Genomic DNA, 14279 nt, shown 5'->3' with positions numbered 1-14279 from the left:
GCCGTGGGTGGCTTAGCTCCAGAATAGTGCGTCCTCCAGGTTTCACAACCCCCACATGTGTCATGACATGAAAGGTCCAAGGCCACCGGATTGGATGTCCCTCACATAACCATTTTCAGCATTCTCCTTAGTACCGGGGTCAGAGGTTAACAGAGACACAACCACATATAGGCCAAAGCATTAGAAGAGTGGAAATTGCATGGTGGGTGAAATAGTGCCTTAAATGCTTCTGTGTTGTTGTCGGTGGGATTGTGTGCCCTGGCTAGTTAAGAGTTTTTGTTAATGCGTCTGCTTGTAACCAGATGCCACTCTCTCTCTCTCTCTCTCTCTCTCTCTCTCTCTCTCTCTCTCTCTCTCTCTCTCTCTCTCTCTCTCTCCCCCCTGGCTCTACAGACTATGCACGACTTTGAATACCTCAAACTCCTGGGAAAAGGCACTTTTGGCAAAGTTATCCTGGTAAAGGAGAAGGCCACAGGACGCTACTACGCCATGAAGATCCTGAAGAAGGAGGTGATCGTAGCAAAAGTGAGTGGATGCCAATGAGCAAGTAAAGGGGGGGGGGGGGGGGGGAGGAAGGCGCTAAGGGGAGGGCAGTGGAGCAATGACTGATACCTAAATGGGTAGCCATTGTGAGAGTTGCACAAACACTCTTTGTGGCTTTTTTTTTTCTTTTTCCAGGATGAAGTGGCGCACACACTCACAGAGAACAGAGTCCTCCAGAATTCAAAGCATCCGTTCTTGACAGTAAGGAGCCCCTCCATATACCTAAACCAAACCTTATTTTAACTCGCAGAGATCCTCTGGAGCCTCTTCAATCCAACACAGCAGCATCCATTCAGAAAAAAAAAAAAAGGGGGCAGATTTACCAGGAATGTTTTGAAGAGCTGTTCTTACAAAGGCTGCAGTCGAGCTGGGCCTTTTTAAAGCAACACTGGACGTTCTTTCTTTCTTCTTCTTTTTTTTTATCCGTGAACATTTTCTCTGTAAGTCTGAGGTGGGTTGTAGTGAAAAGCTCCCCCAAAATGTTAGGTCTAAGTGGTTGGTGGAGGCAACACATGATGTGATGTGCTCAGTGCAATGAATGGGACCAATGTTTGCCGCACAACAGTTGTTGGAAAAAGGCTCAACACACTGGATGCACTTTGCTGCCGTTTTTATTTAATTCTTTCACTTGACATTTGTGTTTTTTAAAAATATAACTGAAGGGTCATAGCTGAAACGTGCGTTGTGATGTTTCATGTTACAAATGACCGTTTAAATGTCAGCTTCCTCTTGAATTCACTGGAAACGTCACCAAGTTCCGCTTTGAGTGTTCTCGTTCTCTGTCTGCAGGGACTGAAATACTCCTTCCAGACACATGACCGCTTGTGCTTTGTCATGGAGTATGCAAACGGGGGCGAGGTAAACTATTTTATCGCTCACAAAAATCTGCACCTGAATCCGAATACTTTTGAACAGCGTCACTGTTACTATTTTCAGTGTTCTAAACAACTTTCTCTTCCTCTCTCCTCTGTCCTTCTCACTGTCAATGTTCCCCCGCTTCCCCTCAGCTTTTCTTCCATCTGTCAAGGGACCGCGTATTCTCAGAAGAGCGGGCCCGGTTCTACGGTGCAGAGATAGTGTCGGCGCTGGACTACCTGCACGCTGAAAGAAACGTGGTCTATCGAGATCTAAAGGTAGATGTGGAGACGTGTCTTCACTTTCTCTCATCCTCGCGGTCAGCCTCTCTTCTGTCTTTCTCTTTCTCCTTTCCCCCCCTTCCTTTCCTTCCCTTCTCCCCTGGCAGGATATTTATAGGGTTTTCCTCCGTTGAGAGCAGTGGCAGTGGCCAGGGTTTATTGATCTGCCTCCCCCAGATCAGTCTCCAGACCTCACTGCAGCTGGAGGGAGGCTCGGTCCATACGCTTACTGCAGCTAGACAGAAATAACCACCATTCCTCTTTGAACACATTGCCACCGGCTCTCGTTTTAGCATGCGCACAGCGTTCTTAGAGAGTGATTTTTGTGCACTTTATGCGAAATTGATGTCATTTTATATGCTGTCAGTACAGCACAATTAAATAACAAGGAGAAAATGTCCATCATCCTGAAGTAAAGATGCTTTAATACCGGTGTTTAAAAGTCTAAAGACTGGGCCAGAGATGGATTGGGTTTAGGAGGGCTGTGGGGGTGGGGGTGGGGGGTATCGGGGTTGCAGTGGACACATCTAGCTCTACTACTTCCAACTGATAAAACTATAGCAGCCAGGTCAGCACAGCACTCTCTCCCTCCCCCCCTCCCTCCCTACATCTCCCTTGGGTTTATGAGGCAGGCTCCCAGCCTGCTTGGGTTCTCCTGAAAATGCCAGGGTAGCAGGATTGGAGGATGTGCTGACTCTGGCCCGGCGCTGCTGGCCACGTGTGAGCTACAGCTGCCAGGTGACTTTAACTGAGAGAGAGAGAGAGAGAGAGAGAGAGAGAGAGAGAGAGAGAGAGAGAGAGAGAGAATATTAAAAGGCCACGCAGCCTCAAGTCATGACACTGCATGATGCACAATTAGTCAATTTACTTGAACGTATATGATATGTTACCATTAACCCAATTTTCAACTTTTGCATAACAGTACTTGGCTGTGGTGAAAAAGCTGGCATGTTGGGGGGGGGGAAAGATAAGATACAATAAAGGCTGATTGAACCTGATTTTTCAAGTAGACCTTTGTCATTATGAGTCCATCAGTTTATTCTACTGTAGAAAAGGCATTCATGACATGCTGCCATTCATCATTACATGCCTCCGCTTCACTAGACAGCCCATAAATATACGGATATAAGGAACTTGGGTGTAGAAGGTTACCATAACGTTGCTGCTTCAGTTGAAGATAGGGGGGGCCCTTTAACGTCTCACCTCTTTCTATCTCCATAGCGACAGATAGAAACACTACAATGCACACGTAACTGATAACATGAGCGGTAAGCAGCAAGGAAATGTCATCAAAGTTACTGGCGTTTTCTTTGCATAACGGTAGTTCTTGGAAGATTTTTGTTTTGCCAAAATTTCAGAAATTCACTCAATACTTTTACCATATTTTATTGGAACCATAACTAACAGGTCTTTTTGTACATTTATGAAATACTATTCCCGTCTCCTCCCTCCTTGCTTGTTAACCTAAACAGTGAGGTCTTTAACGATGATGCTAACATCTGTCTTATTTCTATTTCCCCCTCAGCTGGAAAACCTTATGCTGGACAAAGACGGACACATAAAGATCACAGATTTCGGCCTGTGTAAGGAGGGGATCACAGATGGCGCCACCATGAAAACGTTCTGTGGGACGCCAGAGTACCTGGCACCTGAGGTAACCACTACAGAAATATTGACGTCACCCTTTCTTGCAACAAAGCGATTTTTGTCTCGGCACATACAGATGGATGACAAATTAAAGGAAAAACAAACATGAAGTAACCTTTCAGGTCACTTTAGAGCTGCCAGAAGAAAGCTTCAAAGTCTCTGAGTCCCTACGGCGGGATGAACTCTCCGACGAGGACGGCGCTGTCTTACGTAGGACTTTGAATTGGTTGAGATCAAACCATTCAGTGACCATTTGTGTCCTTCAAGGAAGCATCTGCACTCGATACGTCTCACTCCCCACCCGGCTAGAGTGTCACTTAATAAACAACCTGAGATCATTTTGAGGAGATTCTGGACAGAAATGTGACGTGTGTTGTTGGGTATCAGTGGATGAGAAGCATGTGGAAGAAAGAGCAGCTGTCCCAAAAATGCCTTTCTAATCTCCAGCTGAAGTCTGTGAGTTAATGAGTGTGCCGTGTGCCCAGGGCAGGGCAGCCTGCTCTCATATTTGCTGTATGGGGAGGGGTGTGGCTACTCCCTATTCCGTGCAGGTATGACAAGTGTTGGAGTAGGCTGTGTAACCTGATATTGCATTGTGAGTGTTGGCAGTGAGTGTGAGTGTGAGTGTGAGTGTGAGTGTGTGTGTGTGTGTGTGTGTGTGTGTGTGTGTGTGTGTGTGTGTGTGTGTGTGAGTAAGTACATGAGTGTTTGCGCTATAGCCCCCTTGCCTGTTGCCGTAAAAATGTTTTCCGGGAGAGGGGTGTCCATGTTGACACAGTTGCCGTATCGTTGTTTTTAGCCTTCAATTGGAATTTTCTGGTTGGGGGGGGGGGGGGAGAGGGAGGGGTGATTGGCTGGCAGTGCCTCAGGAAACGTGAGCTTCCGCCCTGGAGGAAAAAAAGAGAAAGATCACATTGGCTACAGCTGTTATGTGTCACCAGGGGAGCCACAGCACCACTGCTGCCCTGGATGCCTCGCCTGACCCGGACAGAGCCGGAGCTATCCCACAATGCTTCAGTCGGCCTCGTAGGAGGAACATATAGCTGTTATTTTCATCAGAGGGCTGGGCTAGCGTGTGAATGTGTACTCCTTCACGCCTGGACCAACGCAAAAGAAAATGTTTATTTTCTATACCTCTTATTTATAGTTTTCCCCACACGTCCATCCTAAACTCTGTCTGGCCCTCTCCACTCCTCCACGGGGCAGCACGGCTCCGAGAGCTCCGAGAGCGGGGAGACATCAGGGGGGCGTTGCCACGGCAACAGGGTCGCTGGCGAGCGTCTCCATGGAGTGCGGGGCGGGCAGTGTTACAGGTTGTTCTGCAGTAAACAATGACCTTGTTGTGTGTGCTGCACAGGAATGCTGTAACGTCTGGGAATATTCCACCCAGAGCAGGGGGGGTGGGGGGTGGGGGGTGGGGGTGGGGGGGGGACCAGTCTGTCTCTGGAGGAAAGAGTGGTACAAACTCACTTTGTCACTTTTATTAAGTAGTTACAAGAACAAAACCGTTATTGGCGGAGGGAATTGGCTTTTAGGGAATATCTACAAAGAACAATGTGGACAGGTTTAATCCAGCCGCTGAAGCTGATCTGGAGTCACAGTATCGGAAGATTAATGGCTGTCGGTGAGGAACTTTGTGAGCATAAAAAGTGCACGGAGGAGAGCTTCAAGTGTTGGTGCTTTTTATCCGCTCTCTCCTCCCCCTGTCTGTGCTCCTTTGGGGCAGTGTAACAGTATTAGATTGGGGCTGGGACCCAAGCAGGCAGGCAGTCCTGGTTACGTATATGAGGGATGAGCTTGGCTCCTGCGCTCCTGGCAGCTTCACAGCTGTGGCGCTCTTCTACATATATGGGGCAGCTGCGGGCCCAGCTGTCGCACGGTGTGAATCACACGACAGCGGCGCTGGAAATAGAGACGGCCCAGTAATCCTAGCCCCGCACCGGCTTCACGTTACTCCCCCTGCCCTCCCGATCCTCCTCCTCGATGCTCAGCGCTCACCGCAGCGCCAGGCGGAGTGCCCACTGCCACATGCGCGGCTCACACACACACACACACACACACACACACACACACACACACACACACACGCGCAGTAGTTTTGTTCCTTTTACGGACACATCCATCCATCTGTTTTCCAGGACCCTCTCTCTTGGCCTGTGCGCTGTTGTGTCCATATCTAATTCTATTAATCCGCCCACGTCTTTTTTACCGAAGTTTCTATTCTTAGGTCTGAATTGGCCAGCATCACGCTGCTCGAGGTTTAAGAGAACAGACTGTTCTCCTTGTCTTGATTTCACCTTCAACATCCGCCTGGCGAGGTATAATCCAGTACATGTCCCCAGAGACCTTGGAACAACTCCGCTCAGCAGCACATTAGTCATGCAACAGGTTGCGCTGTTCAGTGAGCACAGCACTGGAGGATTTTGTCTCATTAAGAACTGTCGTGAAAAGTCATCCTATGGAAATAATAAGAATATTTCCCCCCCGTTTCTGGCTGGACTTTGTGCTCATTGAGCGGTTTGTTTGTAGGACTGGTCTGTGTTTGTTGCCACACATTTGCTTATTTAAGCGACCCACACCTCTGCTGCTTGTTGATCTGTACGTGTGTGTGTGTGTGTGTGTGTGTGTGTGTGTGTGTGTGTGTGTGTGTGTGTGTGTGTGGAAGGTCCTGTGGTGATTAAATATGCAGGGCTCCAGGGGAAACTCTAGCCACACTCCTAATGTGAGATGTGAGTCAGTGCTGGCTGGGGCTGCCTCAAAAGACCAGGCCGGGGGGGGGTGGGGGGGAGCAGGTGATTTTGGTGGGGGTGGGGTGATGGGGGACAGTTGCTTTAGGGTCGGTATATTCAGCCTAAAGAGCTGCTGTCTTCACAGCCTTCTGATGTCCAAACACAACCCTAAACTGTCATTTCAAAGTCATACCAACTAAACATTTTCTTAAGCTTGTTGTACAAATATTCTGTGAAGAAGGCAGATAAAAATCTATATTTTTGAACTGTTATAAGACGGTAGTGCTGCTGTATTAAGAAATATAAGACCTACGTACTATAACCCCTCCCCAAGTAGTTAAAATGTCTCATGAGCATCCCAACAGCTGCATTAAATAAACTTTTACACCCCTCTTCGTCCCCAAGGTGCTAGAAGACAACGACTACGGCCGTGCTGTGGACTGGTGGGGTCTGGGGGTGGTGATGTACGAGATGATGTGCGGCAGACTGCCTTTCTACAACCAGGACCACGAGAAGCTGTTCGAGCTCATCCTCATGGAAGACATCCGCTTCCCTCGGACTCTCGGCCCCGAGGCACGCTCGCTGCTCTCCGGCCTTCTTAAGAAGGAACCAATGCAGAGGTACATCGAACGGTTTATTGCTGATGTGGGCTTTTCTTACGATAAAATAAATGGAAAAGGGAAATCAGCGGCTTCACGTCCTGATTCGTCCTTTGGTACTTGTCTTCCAGGTTAGGTGGAGGGCCGGACGATGCCAAGGAAATCATGCAGCACAAGTTCTTCGCAGGCATCGAATGGCAAGACGTGTATGAGAAGAAGGTCAGTCGCTTTGTTTCAACCCTCATTCTCTTGAAATTGTCGTCGCCGAAAGGACACCAAGCTCAGAAAAGCATCGCCTCCCCCGGGGATCAATAAAGTGCCGCCATCTAGAAAAGATGAAGCCTGCCTTCAGGAGGACAACTGTTACCAAACTGACTGACGCCCCTGATGTGCCGATATATTTGTATCTCTTCTCCTCTCCAACAGCTGGTCCCGCCGTTTAAGCCCCAAGTTACCTCGGAGACGGACACTCGATATTTCGACGAGGAGTTCACAGCACAGACCATCACTATTACGCCTCCCGGACAAGGTACCACCAAAACCATACGCAGCCACGCTTAACACGACTTTACTTCAGCGTTATAACACAAAGTGAAATCATCAGACGTTCCTTATTGTGAAGCTTCAGTGTTTGAGTGCGACAGTGAGGCAGATGTGAGCTGAGCGTTGTAGCAAGAGAAGATGAATTTCCAACTAACTTGTATCATAAATTTCCCTCCACCTCCTGTGAGACGTTTATTAAGAATGAGGAATTACACTTTCACTTCACTCCAGATGAAAGCAGACTTTAGTCACTAATCCTTGGAAACTAAACTCGGTGTCCCTGAATTAGTTTTCATGCGAAAACCCTCAAATGAATGTCCCCGTTTCCTTTCATTTTCCATTTTATATTAAAATGTAAGCCGTCAGGTTCACGAGAGAGCAAATTCATTCGTCCGTAAAGGTTATCGTGAGTATTTCCCTCTGTGCGGACCTTTTTGAGATGCGTTTCTTGGCGTGAGGCTCGAGTTAGTTTTTGAGGAGTTCATAAATGGGAGAACAGAAAACATTCTGCAGGCGTACGCCGCTCCCCTGAGAGGAGCCTCCCCTCTCCTGGAGAGCCAGTGCCATTAAAACGGAGGGTCGTGCCTCACCAAGTCATCAAACGCATGTGAAAGACAGACAAATGTATATTGTCTCACAGTATGTATTGTAATATCTCCCACCCCCTGAGTTTGACAATTCAATAAGCAGTTGTTTGTCCTCTGTCCTCAGATGACAGTATGGAGTCATTCGACAGCGAGCGGAGACCCCACTTCCCCCAGTTCTCCTACTCTGCCAGTGGGACGGCCTAAAGGACTCTCAAGAGGTTCCTTTGGTCCGAACCATCTCCCCTCACCCCACCCGACTGCACTCTCAAAAGACCGGGGCCACAGCCCCATCCTCCCTGCATTGTCTGCAGATGCCGTTGGTGGATGTAACATTTACAATCTGCAAGTTGTGTTTTCCAGGAAGGAGGAAATTCAAGACGAAACAAAGATACCTGTGGTTGTTCTGTGAGGCCTTTGAAGACTGACCACGGAGAGAGTTAACACTACCCTGCATCTCCTAGTTGTTATGTTGTATACTGAGCAGGCATCCATACACCATAATGAATGGGGAAATGTAGTTATGTTATGCACAAATTAGGCCACTGATGTGAATTTTGTATTGGAAAATATACAAGTGAATATGAATCAACCATTTCAAGTAGAAATATGAATACTGTGGACCAAAAAAGATCATTTGAGCAGAGAGTGTGTTGTTTGTTGAGTGGGTAATAAATCCATGTTTTCTTCTCTAAGACTTCTGAACAATTCAAATACCATTCAGACTTTGAGACGTTTTTGGCTTCTAAAGTGAATGTACCGTATCAAATAAAGTCAATCATTCTGCATACTTACGTGTTGTAACACATGGCTGACTCTGCTAAGACTGAAACACCATCTTCTGGAGGGTTTTTTTTTTTGTTTTGTTTTTTTAATCACCTTTTCTACTACCCTGATGCAAAACTGACACCAATCTGTCTGTTGTTTTATCATGATCCACCACAATGAGTCTGACAAATCAATTGTGCAATACGGATGCAAGACATGCAAAAAAAAAAAAAAAAAAAAAAAACACAAAAAAAGAGTGATTAATCATTAAGGTAAAAGCTGTCCTGCAATGGATTCCTCATGACTGTTTTCACACCCCCCCGGTTTCCTGTTCAGGATAATAAATAGCTCCTCCAGTCCCCTTGAAGTAAGTGCTTCTAGTTCCTGATGCCTTCCTATCTCGACGCTGCGCTGCAGAACACCTCCTGGTTTCCTTCTGATCGGGGTCGGTCTCTGCTGACCCATCAGAAACTCTTCTCTCCTCCGGGCTTTTCCTCCATGTACAGTACAGTATTGGGTGTTTTCCACCCGGTGCATTCACTGCAGCCTCAATGAGGTCACTTTAACATAATACTCTTCTTTAGGAATACTTTGCAAAAAAAAAAAAAAAATACCGGGCTTCAGGGGGGGAAACACACAAAGAGTCGTCTTTCATTTGCTACTTTAGGGCCCTTTTGTCCCTTCACAAGTTTCTGAGTTATTTATATGAGACCAGCATTGACTAAATTGAGTTTAACTGTGCCAATGATATGCACTTTGCTGCCCCAAAATGATTGTATTTGGAATCTTATTTGTTTACTTTATGGTTGGTAAAAGACTAAATTAGCTTATTTTTATAATGTTGTGGATAGAAATAAAACAAGAACTGCTTGTGTGAGTGATTACTCCCCTTTTACAGACAGCTGAGGCTAAACTGAGACTCTTGGGAACTGAAAGTTCTGTTTCAAAGTGTACTAAGAAGTTTCCAAAAAAGCACCTCGGTCATTTTCTTTTCTTTTTTTTTTAAGATGACAGATAATCATTTATCAAAATCGCATCATACGTTATTGAATGTAATGGTTTTTATGATATTGTTTTCACTTCAATCATTTGCAAACCTTTTGTTCAGTTTCTGATTGTTACTTGTTCCTATGCACGCTCACCCTTTTTGCTGTCACCTTCTGAAAATAGGGAAATTCATTTTATACTTTTTTTTGTTTTTCTTTTATTTCAACTTCGTTTGTACCTGCCCTCCCATATTCCTGAGACTGAGGACACCAGCTTTAGTAAACAAATAATATAAACTTTGTACACAGTTTTTACTTGTTTTCTTTCAAATTGATGAAATAAAAGGTCTTAACAAAAAAGCTGTGTAGACTCTCAGACTTTTATTGTGAAATATTTTTGCCCTGACCTAGAAGACAAATTAACTAAAGAAATGACTCACAGATTTGGCTAAATAAACCCATTGGGAAATATTGATTATTGTTTCTAGACATTCCCGTGGCTAATTAACAGGAATAAAAATGTTGAGAGGAGTCTTTAAGAAAAGAAAAGCAGTTTTCATTGTTTTCCATCCTACTGCATTGTTTCTCCCAATCTTTCTATTTGAACCTGAGCAGGTTCTGTCATGCCTTGTCTTTTTCTATTGCTTCTTTATCTTGCATTTTTCATAAAAGGTTACTTCAGTTTCATGAAAACATACCACATCCATTATATCTCTGACCTCTGAGGTCCTTTGAGTTGCAGTAGCTCCATCACTGGGCTGCACCTTTACTCTGCCAGGAAATATGGATTCTGTTGTCTTCTAAACCTCGCTGTGATTGCACCCAACAGATAAAACACAGCTAAGTGTGTGAGACAAATGTTCCAGCACGCAGCGGCTCTGACTGTGTCTTGGCCGTGTTCTCTGCCTCTGCAGGACCGCTCAGGTCCACGTCTGGGGCTCTGCAGCTGGTCTGAGACAGGGAGAGGTGCTCCCCCCGGGCCCCGGGCAGATGGTACAGTCTCTGGAGCAGATGTTGACAGCCAGGGCTCACAGTCTGTCTTTTGGCCAGCTGCAATACACAGCGCCGCACAGCGAGACCGAAGGCTTGGCCCAGTGTGGCGCTCACCTGACAACCATCCCTCACCTGACTCGAGCTGCACACAGCCCAAAACAGACCGCAGAGCCGGGGCTGCGGCTCCGCCACAGGCCTCCCCTGGGTGATGTAGTGTTGTGCTGCATGAGGAAAGTGTCACTCACACAGCCTGCGAGCCAGAGCTCCGCTCTTCTTTGTGCTGGAGACGAAAACGTTTCCTCTTATATGTCAAAGACATAGAGCCAGTAGTAGTTATAGAAATTAAGAATGAGAAGTCGTAGCAGGCAGACAAATACGTTTTTGAAGCTGCAACTCAAAATCAAGAGGATGTAAAGTCTATTTTATATTTAAAATGTTACACACTAAAGCCGTTTAGTCCATTTTTACTAATGTACCACTGGAAAGATATTTATTTGTTGTACCTTAATGTCTCAGCAGTGAGAGTACAAGATCAGCTGTGTGAGGCTTGAACTTCTATTCTCTTTACTGACTGCACTGTGCTGCTAGAAACATGACACAACACATACAAAACTGAAGGAGATGAAAGCAGGAGGATCACACACACACACAAGTCAAGTCAATTGTATTTACAATGCCCAATACCACATATCACAAATGTGCCTCAAGGGGCTTTACAGAGAGAGAGAGAGAGAGAGAGAGAGAGACACACACACAAAGAGAGAGAGACACACACAGAGAGAGAGAGAGAGAGAGAGAGAGAGAGAGAGAGAGAGAGAGAGAGAGAGAGAGAGAGAGAGAGAGAGAGAGAGAGAGAGAATAGAAGAGGCTAGATCTCCTGGAGGACAAAGATCCAAAGATCCAGATCTAAACATCTGGAATGATGCACCATCAGCCAGGAGAGAGAGAGAGAGAGAGAGAGAGAGAGAGAGAGAGAGAGGGAGAGAGAGAGAGAGAGAGAGAGAGAGAGAAAGCTTAGACACTGCGTGGGACAGGGTTGGAGAGATGCAGTGGTTTTCAGGAAGTTACAGTTGGACAATAAATACTAGGCGTAACAAATTGTTTTAAGTAGGAAAATAACAGTTGTAACTAATAACATCACCTTTGTCTCCGTTCTATTCCAGTCTCCCAGTAAACCATGACAGTGTTGACAGTCATCCGCCATCCACTGTACCAGGACCCTGAAGCTGAAGCAGCTAAATGGAATCCAGCCTTCATTCATTTGATTATTTCATACCTGTACTTTACTGTGACTTGTCAAAGTGTCTTCAGTGAAAAAAACGACCCTGTTTCGTGAAGCTTGGTGGATGGAACTGGTGTCGTGATTTGGTGAAAGACAAAGGTCAGGAAACTGGTTTAACCTGTTGACTACAAGCCACTTCATATCAACACTGAGAGGCAGGGGGGAAGTGGAGTGGGAAACACACCCAACATAGCAACCTTTTAATTTGTATAACAAAAAGAGTGCTACTTCTTCTTTAGAGTGACATGGTCATAGATAATAGTTGACAGCCTTATATGAATTGTAAGCAGAATAAAATCCATGTTATGTGTATGAAGATTATTTTAACACATTGTAGAGAGGCCTGTCCTCACTGGAGGTACTCATTCTCCTCCTTTTTACTCACACAAAGAGCAGCATACATGTGTGTGTGTGTGTGTGTGTGTGTGTGTGTGTGTGTGTGTGTGTGTGTGTGTGTGTGTGTGTGTGTGTGTGTGTTGAAATGATGAATGAATGAAGATGGTTTGTATCTACAGGGAAACATCGTGACTTCGTGGCTTCACTCTTAACATCCTGAACTTATCTTGTGGCAAAAAAAAGAAATATTTCCTCGGATATCGATAAATCGTTAAATTGGACCTACAGCGCCATCTAGTGGGCATTGGGTTTATGTAAAAGGTATTTCAGTTGGAATAATATTTATTAATATTAATATTCCATGTCTACAAATAATCACCAGAGGTTTTGTTCGGTTCTAATTAAAAGCAAATAACTGTGTAGACTCCGTACTACACATTTGATTTAATTTGGGGTATGATATTTTAATGTAATTATTACTTATGTTGCATAAATTCTACACACTTTACAACAATAATAAATCAACATGATTTGAACTCTATTATCTGACGCAGCAGGTGCAATTTCAATATGAGCTCGTTAACAGAGCAAAGCAATCATTTTCTTTGACTTTAAACCGATATAGTTTCCTCTCTGTTGTCTCTACGGAGCCAGCGTGAGACACCAGATAAACAAAGCGCTGTGGCTGTGAATAAAGGCGAAGATCGTCTATGGAGACGATGACTCACCTGATGGCTAAAGCTCTAACCCGGTCTGCAAAAATGGCCCCTAATCCACACGTATCCAATTTTATTTTTCAAAGAAATTACATTAATTCCTACTGGAGCTCATAGAAAGCAGCTTCCCATGCACAGATTTTTTTAAATATTACAGCATATATTTTTTAAAAACTATCTCCCTAGAAAGGATGTTATCAGACACGTAGCACCACATTCTTAAAATATCCTCAGCAGGTATGATAATGTAATATTAATTAATAAAGATGTATAAAACATTCACTTGAAAAAAGATGTCTAGGATTTGACTTGTCGTATGAGTCAATACAGTTTACTTTACTACATGCAGTGGCTTATATTTAAGTACATGTTCTCAATCCCTGTAGGGTTAGTACACTTTCAATATACTTGAGCTTTACTTCAATATTTACCTTTTCATTTACACGTTGTACTTCTACCGTTAAAAACACACAGATGGAGGCTCTCAACATTATCGACTAATTACTTTGCAGATGCAAATTTTCTTTCAAAACATCTGATAATATATATAATATAATATATATCTGATATAATAAATGGGAAACTATTGAAGAGCCTAGAACAGATACTGGATTTCTGAGGTGATGCCCATATTTGGGGCTTATTTGCTATATTGCTTTCGAAACACTTGCAGAAGAACAATGCAGCATAATCTTGTCTTTAGTCCATGTTTCTATTTAACATAGTTATCCCTCATTTTAATAAGTATGTGTTGAATTTGAGAGCCTCTGTATTGCATGTCTTGTTAGTATACTACTTATATTAATATTCTCACTTCTTTCATTGTTTTTGCACGCATTGTAAAGGGTCACTATTGCATAACTTCAATTGAATCTTATCTTCTGTTTTTAGGTTTTCATTTAATTTATTTTGCACAATTCAAACAATAAAATAAAAAATTAACAAACATAACAGAGATAAATGAATATCATAATGCAGGAAGAGGCAGAAAGCCAACTGGGCTTATTTAAAGCCTCCACCTATATAATAGGTTTACTTTGTAACATCTGCCTCTTGGGACTACAGATGAAAAATTGCCTCTTGGCAAAACTCTGGCGCTTTTCCAGCAATGTTTTTATTAATGTGCACTGTCCCGTATCAAATAAACCAAGAAATAAAATAAATGATCAAAACAAACGAAAACATTTAATGTAATGTCACACAACAATTCGTAACATAAAAAAATATTTTTTATCATATATATAAAAAATACATATTTTTTTTATTTGAATTATGCTAAACTACAAAGGGCTGTTGAGGTTTTTCTGCACCCGGAAACGCATCAGAGTGAGACCTCTTACCTCCCCCACCTCTGAGCGTCTGATGGACTTGTCACACTACGTCACCGGGTCGGCAGGAGAGGCGTTGGAGGAGAATT

The 14279-nt window shown here is 44.2% G+C and overlaps 1 protein-coding gene across 3 annotated transcripts in view; it reads left to right on the top strand.

Annotated features, from left to right (window-relative positions):
• akt1 (v-akt murine thymoma viral oncogene homolog 1) overlaps window positions 1-8571 on the top strand; it is a 28502-nt gene extending 19931 nt beyond the window's left edge. For all 3 annotated transcript variants that reach the window (XM_068721471.1, XM_068721473.1, XM_068721474.1), the window contains exons 6-14: window positions 394-525; window positions 679-744; window positions 1333-1401; window positions 1551-1676; window positions 3205-3333; window positions 6461-6675; window positions 6786-6873; window positions 7081-7183; window positions 7909-8571. In XM_068721471.1, coding sequence (XP_068577572.1) covers window positions 394-525; window positions 679-744; window positions 1333-1401; window positions 1551-1676; window positions 3205-3333; window positions 6461-6675; window positions 6786-6873; window positions 7081-7183; window positions 7909-7988 — 1008 coding nt within the window. In that variant the 3' untranslated portion in view covers window positions 7989-8571. The remainder of the gene's footprint in view (window positions 1-393; window positions 526-678; window positions 745-1332; window positions 1402-1550; window positions 1677-3204; window positions 3334-6460; window positions 6676-6785; window positions 6874-7080; window positions 7184-7908) is intronic.
• The last annotated feature ends 5708 nt before the right edge of the window (window positions 8572-14279 follow it).

Source organism: Cebidichthys violaceus, unplaced genomic scaffold (genome assembly GCF_023349555.1).
Source record: "Cebidichthys violaceus isolate CVI_PGR_0920_01 unplaced genomic scaffold, fCebVio1.0.p SCAF_28, whole genome shotgun sequence".
In the NCBI taxonomy this organism is placed as follows: domain Eukaryota; kingdom Metazoa; phylum Chordata; class Actinopteri; order Perciformes; family Stichaeidae; genus Cebidichthys; species Cebidichthys violaceus.
This window is presented reverse-complemented; position numbering and strand designations above follow the sequence as displayed.